This window comes from Crinia signifera, chromosome 7 (assembly GCF_055691185.1).
Source record: "Crinia signifera chromosome 7, ASM5569118v1, whole genome shotgun sequence".
Classification (NCBI taxonomy): domain Eukaryota; kingdom Metazoa; phylum Chordata; class Amphibia; order Anura; family Myobatrachidae; genus Crinia; species Crinia signifera.
The window spans coordinates 115,331,000-115,349,821 of NC_139223.1; the positions used below are offsets into that span (position 1 = coordinate 115,331,000).

Genomic DNA, 18,822 nt, shown 5'->3' on the forward strand with positions numbered 1-18,822 from the left:
CTGAAATGGCAAAAAGTGAGCTGCTTTCAGCTAAAAATTGACTAGTGTGTATGGGCCTCTAATGACATTCAATTAACTGAATTTAATGGTGTATTTATAAAAAAAAAAAAATTCAATAAAAAAGAAAATAGAAAAGTAGAAAAAAAAATATTTAAAATATATCTACATTTATTTCTACCGTCCAGCGTTTTGTCGTTCGGCCTGAACCGGGTGGTGTGAAATCTGCCTGAGGGGGCCGAATTCAGTATATTTCTTAGGATCCTATGGCATCTGCTCTTCTACCTTTATAAAAGAGGTACTCTTCTGTACAGTATTTGTTCCTGTACTCAGTAGTGATGTTTTTCTGCATTATTTGCATATTACATAGTGTATACATGGGGTTTGAAAAAAGAAAATAAGATCATAATTATCTTCTATAGCATTGCAACAATTAAGGAAGAAATAAAAAGTGCACCATAAATGGATAATGGATACAAACTACACATAACCAAATAAAATAGGAATAAGACTGGAAGAAATGTCATATCAAAATCACTTCTTTTGTTATCAGGAAAACGGCTCCCCCTGCTGTTAAATATACTGTACGAAGATATTACAAGTCACCTTGAAGTTGTTTGACCTCTATCACAGCACACATGCCTTTACTTTTTATATGACCATAAAACTTCTTGGTGAACTTAGGGTTGTATTATCTTGCATCATTCTGGTCCTAGGCCGCCAGCGGCCATGTTATCATAGCCTATTGTTTTCTACCAGGACATGGAACATACTCCGAGCTTCGTGTTATTGTAATATAAAAAGGCAAATGATGAGGAGATAGCGGAGTGTAGCAGCTTGCGCTGTGGTCTTTAGCTGTAAAACTGTCTCCCAGGACTGACTGCAGACAGCATCTTCAGCTAAATTGGACAATGAAATAAAACTACTGAGTCATAAAGTTGTAGCATTAGCCTGGAATTAAAGCATTGTCACCTTTGCATTAGAAAGCAGTTTAAGCAGCTCTTAAAAACGTTTTTTTGAAGATGAATTTAACTTTGCATGGGTGGACAGTGCAATGAATTCTGTAATATTTACAGCTTCTTCTTCGTTTTTTTTCTCACTCTGTTTCCTGGAGCGGTATAGAATTGCACCCAGTGATGGACGATAAAATAATGATATCTCTCTGGCTTAATGGCAGCAAATGATATTAAAGTGAGAGGGATAATGAGTGAAGGAAGGTTATCCTGGTTTATATGTACTATAAATCTAGAGATGCTTCTCAATAGCTTTTCATTTTCTGCCGCTGCGCGTCCATTAATTGTTCAGTTGTAGACATTAATGCACAGGACTATAGAGATACTTTGGTGGGGCTGTAATATAGATTGTTTGTTTATTTTTGAGAGTATTATATATTTATATAAATCTTCTGTGTGAAGCACCTATTTCTATTTTGCAATTTTTATCTCTAATCACTAAACATAAAAAATAAATCACAGATTTCCTACCTCATGACAAGTCTATCCACTTGGAGGCCTCGGGCCAGCTTGGCACCACCAGGTCCCTAAGCTCATCGTATTTTATTGTATGTAGTTTTCTATAAGCAGATAGTTAGAACATAATTATGGTTCTGTTCACTTACTTAATTCAACAGCATTATGGTTGGTATTTGTTTTACTCCTGTAATTATGGTTTGATTTGTAATCAGATACAGTATATTGGTAAAATATAGTAGACGACATGCCACGTGCATTGTTTTTTTTATATTTAATATGATTTAACATTAATTTTGACATGTTTGTTTTTATTCCTTTAAGCAGCTCATATGTCATTCTTTCAGAAATTAAAGAGAAAATCACAATCTGGGGGAGATTTAAGATTTACTAAGCTGGAAAACAAATTCTTCACCTGTCACATGTATGGATGAACTACAAAAAAAGTCCTTTCCTTGTCCCAAGTGGTTCATACTGTAGGTTTTTCATCTTCTTTTCTTCTTGGTGTTCAAATATAGAAAAGAAAAGAAGGGATAAAGGAGATTAAGGATACCCAAATACTTTTACTTGTACTCTTTTTCGCTCACAAGAACCATTTTGTTTCAAAATCCACATTCAGGCCCTCAGGCTGCATGGTTCCTACTTTAATAATGGAACGCATCTCTGTTTTAGCTAGTGACCCTTCTAGAATATCCTTTCTCCAATTTCCAACTACTTTTGGATGCCACAAAATATATACATTCATTGGTTTTACTCCCACGATGTTCCTCAATATGGATGGACACATTATGTGTTGCCAAACCTTTGCGGATGTTCCCAAGCTGTTTGCCCATTCTTTCTTTCAGGTTTCTACTAGTTTTCCCCACGTATTGTTTTTAGCATGAGTGAGTTAGTAGATACACTACATTGTTACTATCGCAGGTATTGAAGTCTTTAATCTGGTGTGTGGTATTTTTAACTCCTTGATTACAGTTTCCTTGCTTTTACAATTCCTACACATCAAGCAGGTACCGCATCTGTAGAAATCTATGGATTTAATGGGTTATTTCACTCCCAGCTTATCTGTAGTACTTTTTACTACCATATTACGTACATTTCTAGCCTTCCTATAGATACATTTAGGTTGTGCTTGGAGGGGTTTCTTAGCTACTGGATCCTTCAAAAGAGCATTACAATGTCGCTTGATGATATTTTCAAGTTCGTTATGTTGGCTTTTAAATTGTGAGCTAAACGGTATCCTTTTTCTCTTTTGTTTTAGTTGATACTCCACCTCCATAACAAAATTTTGACATCACTCTCTGGATTTCACTAGAAGTATTTCTCAATTCTAATATAAACATACTACACAATGGGGGTTATTCAGATTCAATCGTACAATTTGCATATGGGAAATCCCAGCATTTCATGGGCATTCCAATGAGAACTTTAGGCGATCCCATACAAATTGCCCGGTGACGTATGCAGATGTCATCTGCCCGCCCTGTCCTCACAGAGGGTGCTCACAGGTCCGGAGTCTCAGATCTGCGAGTGCTGAAGAAATCATTCAATGGTCGCTGAACATCGAATGATACCCCCTGCACCCCCTGGGGTTTCGGGGGGCAGGTGGCTGTGCTTACAGTGGACGGCCCTTGGTTGACTCGCAAAGGCTGTGAAATTTGCAGCCTTGCTCATCAACTAGAATAAAGGCCTATATATATTGTATCTTCTTTCTTTTCTATATTTGAGAACCGAGGAAAAAAGCCAAAAACCTATTTACCACTTGGGACAAGGAAAGGTCTTTTTTTGCAGTTCATCCATTCATCTTTTTAGGTTGTGAGCGCTGTATGTGAAAGGTGAATAATTTGTTTTCTGTATCCATGTGTTTCTAAAGGTAGGGTGACCTTTCTTATGCCTTGTTTACGTGGCTGCTTCCAGAGTGCGCTTATAGGGGTATTGACAGTTCTTGTTTGGTCATTACTAAGATGGGAGCTCTATTTTACATGGGATGTTGCTATGAACAACCAATCAGAATCAACTTCTTTTTTTAGCACCTTCTAGAAGATAATAGATAGTATCTGATTTGGTTGCCCATAGCAAGATCCCGTGTGAAATAGAACTCACATATTATTTTTAATTCTGTAAATGTAATTTACAAAACTTCAAACAAAACCACTTGCCTTCATTCTGCACAACTACTGGCCTGATTCTGAGTCGTTGGGCGGAACGTGGCTGAAATTAACGGAAGCCAGACTTACTACCATATGCTAATATGACTATCTGTATGGCTAATTTGAGGGTCTGCTCAGCATCAAGTGGGAGGTTATCATTAGAATCAGCACTCGTACCTGCTTCATTCTGGTTGCAAGGGACTGTTAGAAACCAGCTTTCCTTCTCTGTATAGCATAGAACTCTAGCTACATGCCAACAACTCTCCCATGAAATTCCTTGCAGATGAATCTCTTGCATATGATTGTGTCATTGCCCCTTAGATGTTTCCCATAAACAACCATTTCACACAAGAAAATATGTGGGCAACATTGTCTGGCAGGGCCATATTATTTATAAGGCTGAAGACTAGGGATCCTGCAAAGGCTCTTATCTGTGCCCTAGGGATGCATTAGATCAAGGCACTTTGCACTTAGCAAGATACACTCATAGACAGCTGAGGTTTGTTTTGAGACAATGTGGTGCGAGTGAGGGACAGCTGACCAACCCGCACACTAGCACTAGGAAAAAGAAAGAATGACTGGCCAATTTTATTTTAAATGGGTGTCCATGTGACTATTGAATGTGTTAATGATGGCATAAGTCTACTTCACAAATGTAGCCCAAATGCCTTGGAAATGGCTAATGTCTTGTCACCCGATGATACACAAAAAATAGTAAACTTGCTTCTGTGCATACATGGTTTGCTAAAAAGCTCACTACTTGATGTTATACAATAGAGATGAGCAGTTTAATTTTATTGAAAACTAAACTACAGTAACTTAAAGTTTGGAGATCCGGGTAGCACTGTCTTCCCTTGAGTTTTAAACTCAACTTCAGATTTAAATATCAAATCTGGAGTTTTGGATTACATGTATGTCCCTCTCTCATGATTTCAGGTACCAACTAATTCAAGAGAGTGTATGATGAGGTGGGCTCAATTAACTGTAAATGACTGGAATTAATTCTATTGATTTTAATAATACAGTAAGAACAGCAAAAGTTCCAAGGTACATGATTTTAGATGTTTTATAGATTTTGAGTGAATTTTAAAGAAACAGATCCAACACCAAACCCAAAACTGAACCCAAAACAGTGGAGGATGCTTTCTTATACCAAAACCAAAACAAAAGGATGATTTAGAACCAAAATTAACCTGCTATGGGGCACTACGCATATCTCTATTAGATGTGGATCTGTGTCTGTGTCAGGCCAATACAGGTATATGATTTATGCTAGTTATGATTATGAAAACATTTTCTGACATCACACATGAGCAGATATTTCATGGCTTGGGAAAATGTTGGGTTATTGGCCAATGTTGATGATTAAGTTAGCCTTAGCATGCAGTATAAAGCAACTGCACCAGAGGACTCATTAGAGATGGTGAAGCATACTGTAGGTGCAGTGCCATTCTGTTTATCAAATGTGACTTTGCCTGCAGTGAGCAGCACTACAATGCCATTGAAGGTAGACCATGTCATAATAAAACAATATAGAAGATTTTAGAAAATATAATGTTAACTGTCTTGTCTGATCTTTGTATGAGGTATTGCATGATATGGTGTCCCTAATGCAGGGCCAGATTAACAATGGGGTGGATGAAGCTCCTGGCCTCCACAGAAATATAGCCCCATCGTCATGACAGCATGATGATCACCAGACAGACACCACATGGCCACATTGTCGGCCATAAATCATAAGAATTAAAATTGCATTCCTATTTTATACATTTATGCAATTTCTAAACTTTTATATATTTATGGAGACACTGGGGCTTATATTGTATAGGATCTACATGGCTACATGCCACTAGCTTCACCTCCCTCACTTCTCCTAAGAGGCCTTGCAACATTTTCAGCTCCAGGCCCTTTAGCCCCTTAATCCGGCCCTGCTCTAATGTAGTTATAATGTGACAAGATCACCAGTCTGCTTTGTCGCTTACAGTACATCCTAGAAGTCTCTAGTGTGAGGATGTGTGTCCCTGCGTTTCATATGATACAAGTAAGAAGTGATAGGAACTCCTCAAAGGAAAGCTAAAGAAAGATTATTCTGTAAAATAACGCACACTTCTGAACTGTTTTTTTTTATGCACCCAATTATTCCTCTGTGATGTTCTCTCATGTAACAAACAAGATTAATTAACTTGATATGTTGGAAACTGTCATGTAAAAAGATACTTGCTGTTTCCTAGATCCTCCATGGAACAATGAAAGAAAGGATATTCACTTACTTCCTTTCGACAGTATGCAAATGAGTAAGTCCCAGTCACAGAACCAACTCCTGGAAAAATGCAATTAACATCCCAAACCTTAAGTCTTTGCTTTAAACAGGTCAATGTTGAGGTAGGATTCCACAGACTCAATGTAGAAGCCTTATTTTTAAATGTTAATTTCCTTAGATATTGAGTCACTACTACAATTAATGCTACTTCCAACTTGAGGATATCCAACAGATATAATCAACCCCAATATAGGGAAACCCCATTTACTGTCAGTGGCAAATACAGTACTTTGAGTCTCCCTCTCACGTTTGTCACTTTTCACATTCCTTGTTTTTTGTAGTTTTGTCACGTTTTTTTGGGTTGTGTGGTCGACCCTTTCGGGCCTTCCATTTCCCCAATGTGCCGAAGCTCTCGCCTTTTGGGGAGAGCTTCGGTCCCCCCGAGGACGACCCCGAGCCGCAAGGCGAAGGGAAGTCCACTGCGGGTCTCTCCAAACCATGGGGTGCGGAGGACCCACCGTCCTAACCCTTTCGGGGGTTGAGGAATGAGGGTCTCTCTAAGCTTCGGCGAAGAGGACCCACCGTTCCCTATTTTCCCCTCTTCGGCCTTATGGTTGAGAGGGGTTAGGGGAAAAACGGGGCCCTGTCTCCTAGGAGACGGACCCATTCGATCGCACGGCCTCCTTTGCACGTGTTTAGGCACAGCACTGGTGGTGGGGAGCACACCTCGGGCTCCTGAGTTTTTTTTCAAACTTTGAGTCTGCTCATGCTCGACTATTATGCATTACTATTATTATGCATCATTATTATTATTATGCATTTATTATTATTATGCACTTTCTGCCATTGTAGAAAAAAGAACTCTGGGGGACTCTGACGTCAATGATTTTTCAAACTGGGTATCCATTTTATTTGACTGTTGACATAAATCCTGTTTAGTCTACTTTTTTCCTTTTTTTTTGGGGGGGGGGGGGGGGTAATAATGGGATTTTGAATAAACTACATTTAAACCATAATAATACTAATATACATCTAACTCATCTATCTGACCAATCAAATAGAGGAATAGCATGCTATATAACGGGTACCCACATCATAAATTATGTCATGCTTTACACCAGTTCACACCAGTTTTGAGAACCAATTAATAATTACTTAGTAATGTTTCTTTAATATCATTGATAAATAATGTTATCCTGTTAAAATGAAAGCTTAGTGCACATGAGCAAAGTTACCTGGATTTTTTGTTTTGTGTTTTCTTCTATAAAAAAAAAAAGATATGTGCAAATTCGCAGGCCAATCAATTATTGAATGAGCTACTATCTGATTGCAGTGCTCTGCAAATTCAGACAACAGCGCTGAGGTCTGAATCAGTCCCACACTTTGGGTGAAAATCCCTTTTTTATACTCACAATTACATAAAAAATGGGAATCATAATAAATCTGCCTCATAAAACCGAACAATTGACACTCTACAAACATGTAAGTACTCATGCAGTGCATTGTTCAACATTTTGTTTTTAATAATATTTCTTACCGGTCAACAGAAAGGTCACTTTTGCTAGTTCGATATAAACCTTTTCTTTTTCTTATTTTTAAGATAAAACATTCAGAATTTGACAATTTCCTCTTATATGGAGATGAAATGACTACCACAAAGTCCAAACCATAAAGGAAGCAGAATTAATGTTACCTTTTCTTTCATGATAACAGTCTTTTGAAGTTATCGAGTCCCCACTACTGTCTCCTAACACACTCCTTTACTTTCAGAATATGTTGCACAGAATCTTATAAGAATTACTCTTTTATGTTTCACTGATATGGTGTTACATTACATTACGTTACTGCAAAAAGGCTGAAATGTGGTAAAGAATCCTTTGATGGTGCCACGTGCCTTTATTCACGCTGGTGGACATAGTTGTTCCTTTAATGTGTATGCTTTTGCAAAGCAAAAAGCCGGTATTTGGGGAAAATAACAAATTGGAACAGGCCTAGGAGTAGGGGGTGTGCAAGGTTTCAGGAGGAGTACAAAACTAGATTTTGTTTTGATGAGTAATATTCTGGAATGAGATAAAGGGGTTTTGCATAAAGGACATGCAGCCATTTCTTCTCAACAATAAGATTTGAACTTTACACTCACCCTGAGTTGCTAGAGATCGGGTCTCAACCTATTCATACTGCATGATATAATGAGACAGATTTTCCTTCTCTTTATTGCACTTCAGCTGAGAAGCTTATGTATGTGCCCATTTTGTGCAGCATAAAGAAAGGTTCACATAAAAATGCAATGTGTAATAGAGATTTGCCTTTAGCAATATTATTTGAAGACATCATTAATGCAATAATAAATGCTGGAATTTTGGTGCACTTTTGTCTTTTGGAGGCATGTCCAGTGGGTGTACATTGATAGCTTTTCCAGCTCCAGAAATGTATTATGATGCAGTGGCTCCAATTCAGTTAGTCTAATTCATGGGTCCTTAAACTTCGGCCCTCAAGATGTGGTAAAACTACAAAACCCAGCATGCCTTGCCCCAGTTTTCCTATAAGGGAGTGTTAAAACTGTGGCAAGGCATGCTGGGAATTGTAGTTTCACCACATCTGGAGTGCGTAGTTATTCAACAGCATAGGAGTGCACAGGGTGTATAAAAAGGCGTCTGCACTTTTACCCCCCCAGCCCCTTTTTCAGCCCAGCAAGGTCCATAGGCAAATACATTGGGGGGGGGGGGGGGGTCGGGGGGAGTGCCTTCTTGGCAAGTGCCTTCAATTGTGACAATTTCCAAAGGGAAATTGACTTACTTTGTACCAAGCATGAAAAGCAGAACTAGTTGGGGCGTGATAATATCACTGACAAAATGAACAGAGGATCAGTGAAGGCAACAGTGCCCAAGTAGTAAACTGACTCTATATGATACACTGGCATTATGTGAGGTAGGGAGCAGCAAAGAGAAGTTTTTGGCATATTTAAAGTGTGCCCAAACATTTGGCGTGTGACACAAAAAACATTAACGCTAAGTGATTGAGAGCTACGACCATGTCCATTTATATATCAATACACTACATTATGAAAGGAGCTTGTCTGAAGCTAAATATATTGCAATATTGTAGCTATATAGAGTAGAGATAATGTTTGTATTGGGTATTTTTAAACTCTGGTGTAACAATAAGATTTTTTTATTTTGCTATTTGAAATCTCCATCTAGGAAATAGCCAGGCATTTGCTAGAAGTATAGTAGTCCTACCAGGTCTCAGCTGGTCCCAGGGGGCGCATGGCATGCCAAAAGGGTTATTTCATTTACGCCCAAGCAAACTGTCAGTAGATTATATTTATAGTGTGTGGCAGCTGCCATATTTAGACACGGCCTCCAGTAGGGATGAACATTGATATGCGATGGTTTGAAACCATTGATGCTTCCAGCAAATGGTAAAATTAAATGTTTTTCTGATGGTTACACTAAGTCCCACTCCCATTGGCTGATGTATTAAGTCAACAAAAGATACAGTGGAGGGGGGTAATGAGTCACAGGCTGTGTTTGAGAAATAACAGTTGGGAGCTAATTAAAATGTCCTGTATCACTCTTTATCATCCTCCACTTTACTTCTAGTTAAGGCTTAATACATTTGCCCCCCAGTCCCATCGCAGCCAGGCCCTTCAAGATTCACAGGTTTTGCGCATGTGCAAACTATTTTTTATTTTGCCCATACACAAATCAAATTAATTTTTTATATCTAATTATTATTATGCGATGGTTAGTTAACATCACATCAACATTTTTGATGGTGGAATCCCAGCCATCCTTTGATTGGTGGCTTCCACTCCCCATAGCCTTCAGTCACATGCCACTATGCAACTCTCAACTGTGCTGTGTGCTTCCATCATCCGTACAGAGAAAGAGAGGGGCTGACAGCTGAGCATAAGGTGACGGGAATAAGGGTGAGGTCAGGTGCATTGTTTGCTGCCACTTCTGCCTGACTCCATTAGGTGAGCTGTTTTCCGAGTTATTGATTTATGCTTGCTGACGAGGAGGGGTACGAGATATGCAGCTGCTTAAACCAAACATGGCAGGAGAGGGGTTGATGGTTACAGGGTACAAAGCTGCATACATTAACCAAGTGGGATTAGGAGGTGTGCGGCTGCCTACACATACTGTACACTACACAAGGTGCGGGGTTGCTGGCTACTTGCTCAATCATACTGTGGTTAGAGGGAAACTCTAGAGGGAAAGCTACCCTTATTGTTTTAAAATATAACTGGTATTGATATTGATCAATTAATAAAACATGTAGATGCTCAAAATTACTTACTGTACTTATTATATGTTCCTGCAATAGATTGGTCTATATATGCATATAGTTCTGTTATTGTATATATAGTTTAAATGTATTAGATCTATAAAAGGTAATAGCTCGGGTTAGACAACTTGACAACCAAATCCTCTAACTGAAACCACTACCATCTAACACATCTAAAGCGACTATATATAAATAAGTTTGGCCCAATCAGTTAACACTATCAGAAAATTACTTTAGCAGCTGTAGCCTATGGGGGCAGCTGCATACACATAATTACCCGGGGAAGGGGGTGTTACAGGGGTATGTGTCCTCATACACTGATGGGAGGGGGGGGGTGCATAGGTGCTTACACATACACTGAATGATGGGGGTACTGTGGTGTGCGGTTGGGTGAGGCAGGTGAGGCACAGCCTTTCCTGTAATACTAACGTATATACCAGAGTTTTGAATTTATAAAGTATGTCAAAAATACAAAGAATATATATAAAAATTCTTATTTGTATTATTCTAATCATTTTTATAGTCAAAACTGTGGAGTAAAAAGTCTATGGCAGGTGAGGCAGTGCCTCACCTGGCTACCTTTTCTGCATATCTCTTATCAAAACTCATTGAATCTCCAGCAGTACTGTATACAGTATAATGCTTCATATGTGTACAATGCCGGCATGTACCCCATGGCTCATATATTGTGTGCATATCTGGCTCTGGTACTTGCCTGGGGCTCCTCAGCCATTTACCTCACCGCTCCTCCCTGCATAGCTCCATACACTGCGAGAAAGGGCATCAGCATACACTGGCCTGGGGGGTCCTTAGTTTGTGTTTTGCTTAGGGCCCCCATGTGGTCAAAATCCACCTCTGAGTCCTACAATAGCATTTATTTTGTTTTGCAGCCTCCTGCACATGCATATTGTGATAGCCGGTGACAACTTGCTATCTGCTATCGTGCCCACTGCACGATATCACAAAGGAAGGGGATTTCTTTTTTTTATTCAAGCATGGCTTGCTCAGATGAGATTTATTGAACTTGCTGGGAAGAATCATTTTAGTGCTCTCCAGGCCAAGAGCTCTTTTTTGTGCTTAATATAAATGGTAACCCTAGAAATAGCATGGTGTGATTGACAAGCCTCAGATTGCCAAGGAGACCCTTGTTTTGATTATTGCAGAAGACATCTTCACCCTGCTGGCTGTGACTTGCAAACATTTTATCTAATAACTGAGGCCATTTCTAGATCCACACACAGGGCTGTATTTAGGGACCTTGCTGTGCTGGAACCAATGTTATTTATGAGCATTGTTCTACAACACTAACTGCTTACATTTTTGCATACACTGTAGTCAAAAAAATAAAAGAATAAAATCTAAAACATAAAAAAAAATCTAGTGCAAGCAAATATGTAAAAAAAATTGATAAGACATTGTAGAAATATAGCGTGAGATTTAATAGGATGAGAGATTCAGGTTTTTTAAAGCGGCAATCATTTAAATGTCAAAATCAAACTGGTTTTCAGTGTACTTTCGGAATCTCTCATCCTATTAAATTTCACCCTAGCCTTTCTCCATTGTGAATTCAGCCTGCAGTATTTGGTGTTATCTGTTTGTTTCATGCTCACCTTTATCCTTATCCTGGCCTCTTTGCTCTCCACAATGGTGGTGACACGCTTCTGTTTGGAGAAACTGAGGCTGTTGCCACTCCCACTCTATCCCCTAATAGCATCAGACTATATGATGCCATAGTGCATCCGTTGTCACAGGACCTGTTTGTGTATGTGCAGATGGGTCCTGCACACGCACACAGTACCAAAAATCGAAACTTGCGATGCACAATGCAACGCCATCTACTGAATTACCCACATAATGCTTTTTTAAATTACTTGTATTGTAAATGAATGTGTTTGTTTTCACATCAAATTTAATGTGAATTTGTAATGAATTATTCCCAACAGATGAGAAGATCTGGACCATTGTTCAGCACAACATCACAGAGCTAACGTCTGTGCATGGATCATTATATGGCAGACCCTACTCCATGTCACTTAACTACAGCGCCAGTCCGGAACAACTGGAAGCCATGATCAACAATGCTGAGTATTGTGAACAAGAGGTGGCTTATCACTGTAGACATTCCCGGCTGCTGAATTCTCCTAGTAAGTAAAAAGGCTTAACCAACCAACATATTCCCTACTCTGTTTATATGTTTTTCTCATAATCTACATTTCTCATTTCTATAATGTTAATACTTTATTTCAACCATTCAGTTGGTCTACATGGCTCTAGTATCAATTTAAAATGAACCAGTGTTAATATGATTATGGCATTATACCTTATGCAAAAAGTTAAAATAGTTCCTACATTATTTAACTTAGTCTGTCCCGCTTAGGCCTCCTCTGTGCTGCAGTAGCTTGGTGACATGTATAGAAAGCTATCCCAAGAGAGAGCCTGGGGATATGTGACAAGCTGATGTGGTATGTTACACTAAGGAGGTTATTCTGGTTGACACACATTCAAACGCCGCCTTCACTTCTGGCTGCCCCCCCCCCCCCCCGGGAAGGCCCCCTCGCAGGCCAATATGTTATAATTTTGCAAGTGTTTTTAGACCTAAGACACCACTTTGGTGACTTAGGTCTGCGGGTATCCTGCACGGGAAGTGGGCGGGTAGCTGACATCCGCTGTCATCAGCTGCCCGCCCCCTGCACCTGTGTCATGGATGCATTAGCATATGATTGCCCAGCACTTTCATGGGAACGCCCCCATGAAGCACAGGGCAGTCCTATGGGCGCGTCCCTTCGCCACCGCCCCATACCCCCCCCCCCCGCATAAGCAGTTTGCCACATCCGCTTACACCAAGTGGCTGCACATGCGCTCCACACAGGGTGAGCATGGCAATAAGAATAAGGTCCTAAGTGCTGATGTCCATGCCTGTCTCCGCTACCTACATCATCGCTCTGCTGTTGTCTAGAATGGAAGTGACCTGAGCAGGAAAGAGCATTAGTTGCAGAATTAATTGTTCTCTCCTTTGTAGATGAGTATCCACTAGAACACTGTGCTATTGTTTTTACCCCCCTACAAAAGAATATTACGCAGTTGGGTTCTGCTACCTACAAAATCTACATGTTTTTAATGCAAATTATTCACTTGGCATGTGCCTAGAAATATAGTTTAAATATGAGCACATATGTGTCTGCTTACGCTTACATCTTACAATACAAACCAGCACTTTGGAAGGATTATTTAGATCACCTCTTGTAGAAAGAAACTGTAATCCTCCTTGTATCCCCATGTATGAGAGATGCTTTGTTCATAAATTACAACTTGGTAATTGATACATTTATCCTATAGTGTTATCTGGATGCTTCCCTTACTCAGTATAAACCATGGCAGTTAAATGATATCTAGAGTATAAATTTATTCCTAAAACCTATAAAGAGGAAAAAATATTTGTAGTGTTTTTATTATTTTATTTAATAATAGTTTTTGCACATGTGACATAATGGCAGCACATAAAAGGGGCCAGGTCTTGCATTATCTCCCTTGAACTGTTAGCTGTTTTTTACTTTACTCATTGCATTTACAGAAGTCGGTCTCGGAATGTTATATTCCCCACCTTCTCATCTCCTATTTCTAACCTTAGCATTTCCTGCTATTTGTTTGTTTTCTTTGTCTCTCCTCATTTTCATTTCCTGACCCATATTTATTTTTGCTGCCAAACAATGAGCAATGATTACCCCACTGCTTGCCAGAAGTTATGTTCACAGATCCACGGCATATTTTTATATTTATGCTACTAATAACATCAGTATATGCACAGTTGATTCATTTTTAGATTTGACTTCTCTGGTACATAATAATAGAGCATCCCAGCGGTGCAATCAGCGAGTGGAGATGACTGCAGTGAGTTTATTATGCATTGTATACAGAGAAACAGTGATTCTAAATTGTGCTTGTTAATGAGGAGAATTCAGTGCATTTTTCTCAGCAACCACTAGTTAATATAGTGGCTCAAGTTAATATAATGTGTGTTTTTTAGATAACAAGCACTGGGCCAGATGCACTAAGCTTCAAAAGTAATAAATTGGAGAGTGATAAAAAGCCAGCCAATCAGCTTCTGCCTGACTTTTTTCAAACAGTCTGTGACATGGCAGGTAGGAGCTGATTGGCTGGCTGTTTATCACTCCCCATTTTATCACTTTTGAAGCTTAGTGCATCTGGCCCACTGTCTTTTTCCTAAAATTAATTCCAATTAAACAATATGACTACAGATTGATTTTATTAAAGTTTTTCTAAATCAATGGTGTAAATTTACTTACAGACTTATTTATATTGATTTTTACTGTCAGTAAATAAATATGCAAGCTTTTTAGATTGATTTAAATCATTTAAAATCAACCTTTAGTAAATGTACTCCTAAGAGAATAACCAATAACACAAACAATGACAAATGAAACTTTCTGACATTTAGGGGGGTATTTGATCTCCCGACACTATTTCTGACAGGGAAGTAGTGATGGGGCCCTATTTAATATTGCCTTCCCTGACAGAATTGAACAGGGATCTCAGCAGAACGGACCCGACTTCACAAGCAGTTGGGCTCGTTCTGGCGAGAACGGCCGGGAATTGTCGAGCTTCCGGCCGCAGCTCACCGACTTACCGCCATATCTCGGGGGCCACACACCCTTTTTGGCACTTGGCAGACAGGAATTTGAATCCCGCCTTCCGAGCTGAACGTTGATTCAGCCGAGAACGGGACCAGGTCACGGCTGTCGGGCCAGCCCGACAGTCGTAACACCGGATTGGAAATCCCCCTTCATGTCTAATTTGAACGCAGGTTTTGGACACAGGTTGCTGCCATCATTGGGGGAGGATGTCATCGGGGGGGGGGGGGGTGAGGAAGGAGGCAGCATTTGGAGATGACGCTGCCTCCTCCCTATAGTGTAAACAGGTTCTGGGTCGATTGACCTGGATTATCTGTTCACATTGCATAGCAACTTGGGGCCGACCCGGTTAAAACCCTTCTTTTATACCAGATCAGATTGCAGACCCCAGATTTTTCAAAAGGCCCTTTCACACCGCACAGTGACCCGGGTTAAGTAGCAACAACCCGGGTCAGACAAGGGTTATTTGTGCGGTGTGAAAGGGGTATTACTGTTTTGTTTCCCAATTTTGCAATAGAATACACTTGCTCTATATAAAGAAATAGAAATATAAGATAATATCAATTGCTAAGAAGCCTGATGCCGGCTCCACTGTCCTAACAGGTCCAGGCCCACACTTTCTGTCTTTAATAAAAGTGCGTTATTCCACCTTCCCTGAAATTAAACTATCAGGCTCTATCCTGAGTTTGAGTCCTCCTGATAGTCAGCCAAGAATGAGGTTTTAATTTCCGAGAGCTGCACCAAGATTGACAGTTAATAGTATTTCACGAACATATCACTTTCAGCCAAAAATAACCTTCCAATATTTCTCAGAAAATGTAGAAAGCAATAACATTACCTGGTATTGAGAAAAATTATATTTATTAACCCCAAAGCGCACACACATTACAACATACATCCATATGAGTATAAGATGAGAAATATCAGATGTAGCCTTGGACACAATGGGGGTTATTCTAGTTCATTCTTTCTGACAAAATCCTTCTTAGATGGACAAAACCATGGCCCTTATTCTGATTGACGCGGACTTTACCGCATTCTTACGGATCGCGTCTTTTCGCCGTCTGCGCATGCGTGGAGAACGCAACGCGCATGTGCCACGCCTAGACTCCGTACCAGTTCGGCAAAATCCCGTCCAAAACTGTTGGCCGCAATCAGTCGGGAAATATGGGCGTATTATGGGCGTCATGCGGAATGGCACATGGGCGTAGTTTCAAAGTGGGCAAAACGGGGCGGAAACATGGGCGGACACGGGGGAGTACACTTATGTTGGGGGGCGTACATTCGGAAACCACTCCGAATGCACGCGATCAAAAAGGGCAGAAATGTGCGGTGTCCACAAGTGTACTATTGCTTTGCGTACACCACTCGTTCATGCGGTAGGCGAACGTACGCCTAATGACTACAACCATTAACACCTGAACCCAATAGAATCTACTCCTTTACTCATTACTCACTAATAGGACGCTTGTCAGTGCTTTAATTGAAACCATTGCTGCTTCAAGGAACCCGTACTAAACACCCACATATGCTGTACTTGTCAGACACTTTCAAACTGCTAACAATGGACATGACAGAATATTAATACTAGCAATACACATGTGTATTTGACATGTACTCATGAAACCACACATTTTGGGTAAAATAACACATTTATTTATATTCATGTCACAGTCAATGGCAGTGTGATGCAATGACCATAAAATAATACATACAAACAATAAACAACATGGCAGGAATGCCGCAAAATAAATAATAATACAAAACAAATATAATTGCACACAGATGGACTCCAGCACCTCCTATGTGCCACTGCACATGCAGCCAGTGGGAAATGATGAGGCTGCTGGCCCTTCTACAGCAGGGCAAGCTGCACCTGACCATTCAACAGCAGGGCACCCTACACCTGGCCCTTCTGCAGCAGGCCAACCTGCAGCTGGCTCATATGCACCATCAGCAGAATCATTTGGAACACAACCGGGGACTTCACAAGATAGTACCATGGCCATCACTTCAAGTACAGCTGACAGTAATGCCAGGCAAAAGAGGGCAACAGGGGAACCACAAAGGACATATGAAGCAAGGCCTCAGCTGGTTCCCCTCAGCACGTGATTGGACACAAGAAGCTGACACACACAGCACAATGGAAGATTTGGGAACACATAACGGCAGAGATTAATGCAGCCACAAGTTCATTTCCGACCACGTTTGGCCTTGGTAGGCTCCTTGGCCTGTGCAGCAGCTCTTCGGGGACGGCCAGATGCTGGGGCAGGTGGAGCAGATGATGTGGAGGGGTTGGCTGGTCTACCCCTCCTGCCAGCAGGGAGTGTTGCCGCTGGTAATGCACCAGAAACGGATGCCATTAGGACCCTGTTGCTGGTAACCAGCTCCACCATAAGCTCATTATGGTGGAGGAGGAGATCATTTTGGCGGGTGGCTTGCTCGGCCAGCACCTGAGCACTTGCAGCCATGGCCTGCATGCTCGCAGCCATGGACTGCTGGGTGCTGACCAAGCTCGCCAGGATCTCCTCGGTCCTACGCACCCGTTCTGATGCCAAGTCTCCCTGCTGGTTGATGTCCCCAAGCACCTCGGCCAAGGCGGCCAAATCGGCTTGGCCCGATGCCTGCTGCTGCACAGGCCTACCTCTGGGGCCAGGTGGCACGGACTCCTCCACCTCCTGAACAGAGTCGTCACCAAGCGGTGGGGTGTCTGTGGGCAAAGATAAACACAATTAGGAGACATTCTACGATAATTACTTGCCCAAGTTTATGGCATGACCAATATTTACCTTCCAGAAAAGACGCAAACACTTCAGCTGGGGCCTCGCTATCCATAGTGCTCACCCCCCGGATCTCCTCAACTGATATGCAGCTCTCGGCCATCACCTCCAGGGGGGTGAGCTCTAGCCCTGATGGCATGGGGCCGGCCCCAGATGTCTGGCTGTGGTCCCACCGCTTGGTCAGCTTCCTCTTCAGGTTGGTTTTGAAGTCCTGCCACCTGCAATGTAAGTTGACATATTAATACATGTCACTCCCAATGTTAGCTGTTGCAGCCATTGCTCTGTGCTACATATTACAACATGTGATTATTGTCCCATATATAATATTACATGCAACTATGATATCAACCGTTACAATACACATTCACAATCACCCTACTCTAACTCACAATGAAATTACATGGCAATAATGTATGTGTATCGTAACAACCTCACGGGCCATTTGCTAAATGCATCTAAGCATCAATTCAATCATTACTTGGCTATTACTGGCCACATGTATCACAAAACAACTTGCCTCTTCTTCACATGGTCCGTCTCACGAACTTGTGGCGCTACTTCATTAATCTCTGCCGTTATCTGTTCCCAAATCTTCCATCTGCGTGTGTGTGTCAGCCTCTCGGATGGACACTCTATCCAATCACGTGCTCGGGGAACCAGGATGGCCAGCTCCTGTGCTTCATATGCCTTATTTTTTTTGGGTGGTTCCGCTGTTGCACTGGCTCGCCCCTTGCCACGTCCCTGGCCACGCCCCCTGGCACCAGTCGCTGCACTTGAAGTGCTGGCCATGGTACTACCTTGTGAAGTCCCCTGTTGTGTTCCAAACAATTCTGCTGATGGTGGATATGAGCCAGCTGCAGGTTGGCCTGCTGCAGAAGGGCCAGGTGTAGGTTGCCCTGCTGTAGAATGGTCAGGTGCAGGTTCCCCTGCTGGAGAAGGGCCAGCAGCCTCCTCATTACCCACTGCCCGCATGTGCAGTGGCACATAGGTGGTGCTGGAGTCCATCTGGTCAAATAGTTGCTGCAGCACTGGGTCCACCTCTGGTTGGGATCCAGACATGTTAGCAACAACATTGTCACCTTCTAATACACCTTTATATACTGTTTGTGTAATCTGTTTGGCGGACATCAGCGGCAGCTGCGTTCCGTGCGTGAGCGTACGTCGCTGGTTTTTCGCGCCGCATACGGTGGCGGAAATTCCATTGTGTAAAACCTGGCGAAAGTTCGACAT

General features: G+C 41.4%; 1 protein-coding gene across 2 annotated transcripts in view; it reads left to right on the forward strand.

Annotated features, from left to right (window-relative positions):
- The window catches only part of CNTNAP5 (contactin associated protein family member 5), a 469,403-nt gene that overhangs the window by 285,949 nt on the left and 164,632 nt on the right, over nucleotides 1-18,822 (forward strand). For both annotated transcript variants that reach the window (XR_014450796.1, XM_083153658.1), the window contains exon 13: nucleotides 12,107-12,307. Coding sequence is in view for 1 of the 2 variants with exons in the window: in XM_083153658.1 (XP_083009784.1) it covers nucleotides 12,107-12,307 (201 nt within the window). In the remaining variant the exon portion in view is untranslated. The remainder of the gene's footprint in view (nucleotides 1-12,106; nucleotides 12,308-18,822) is intronic.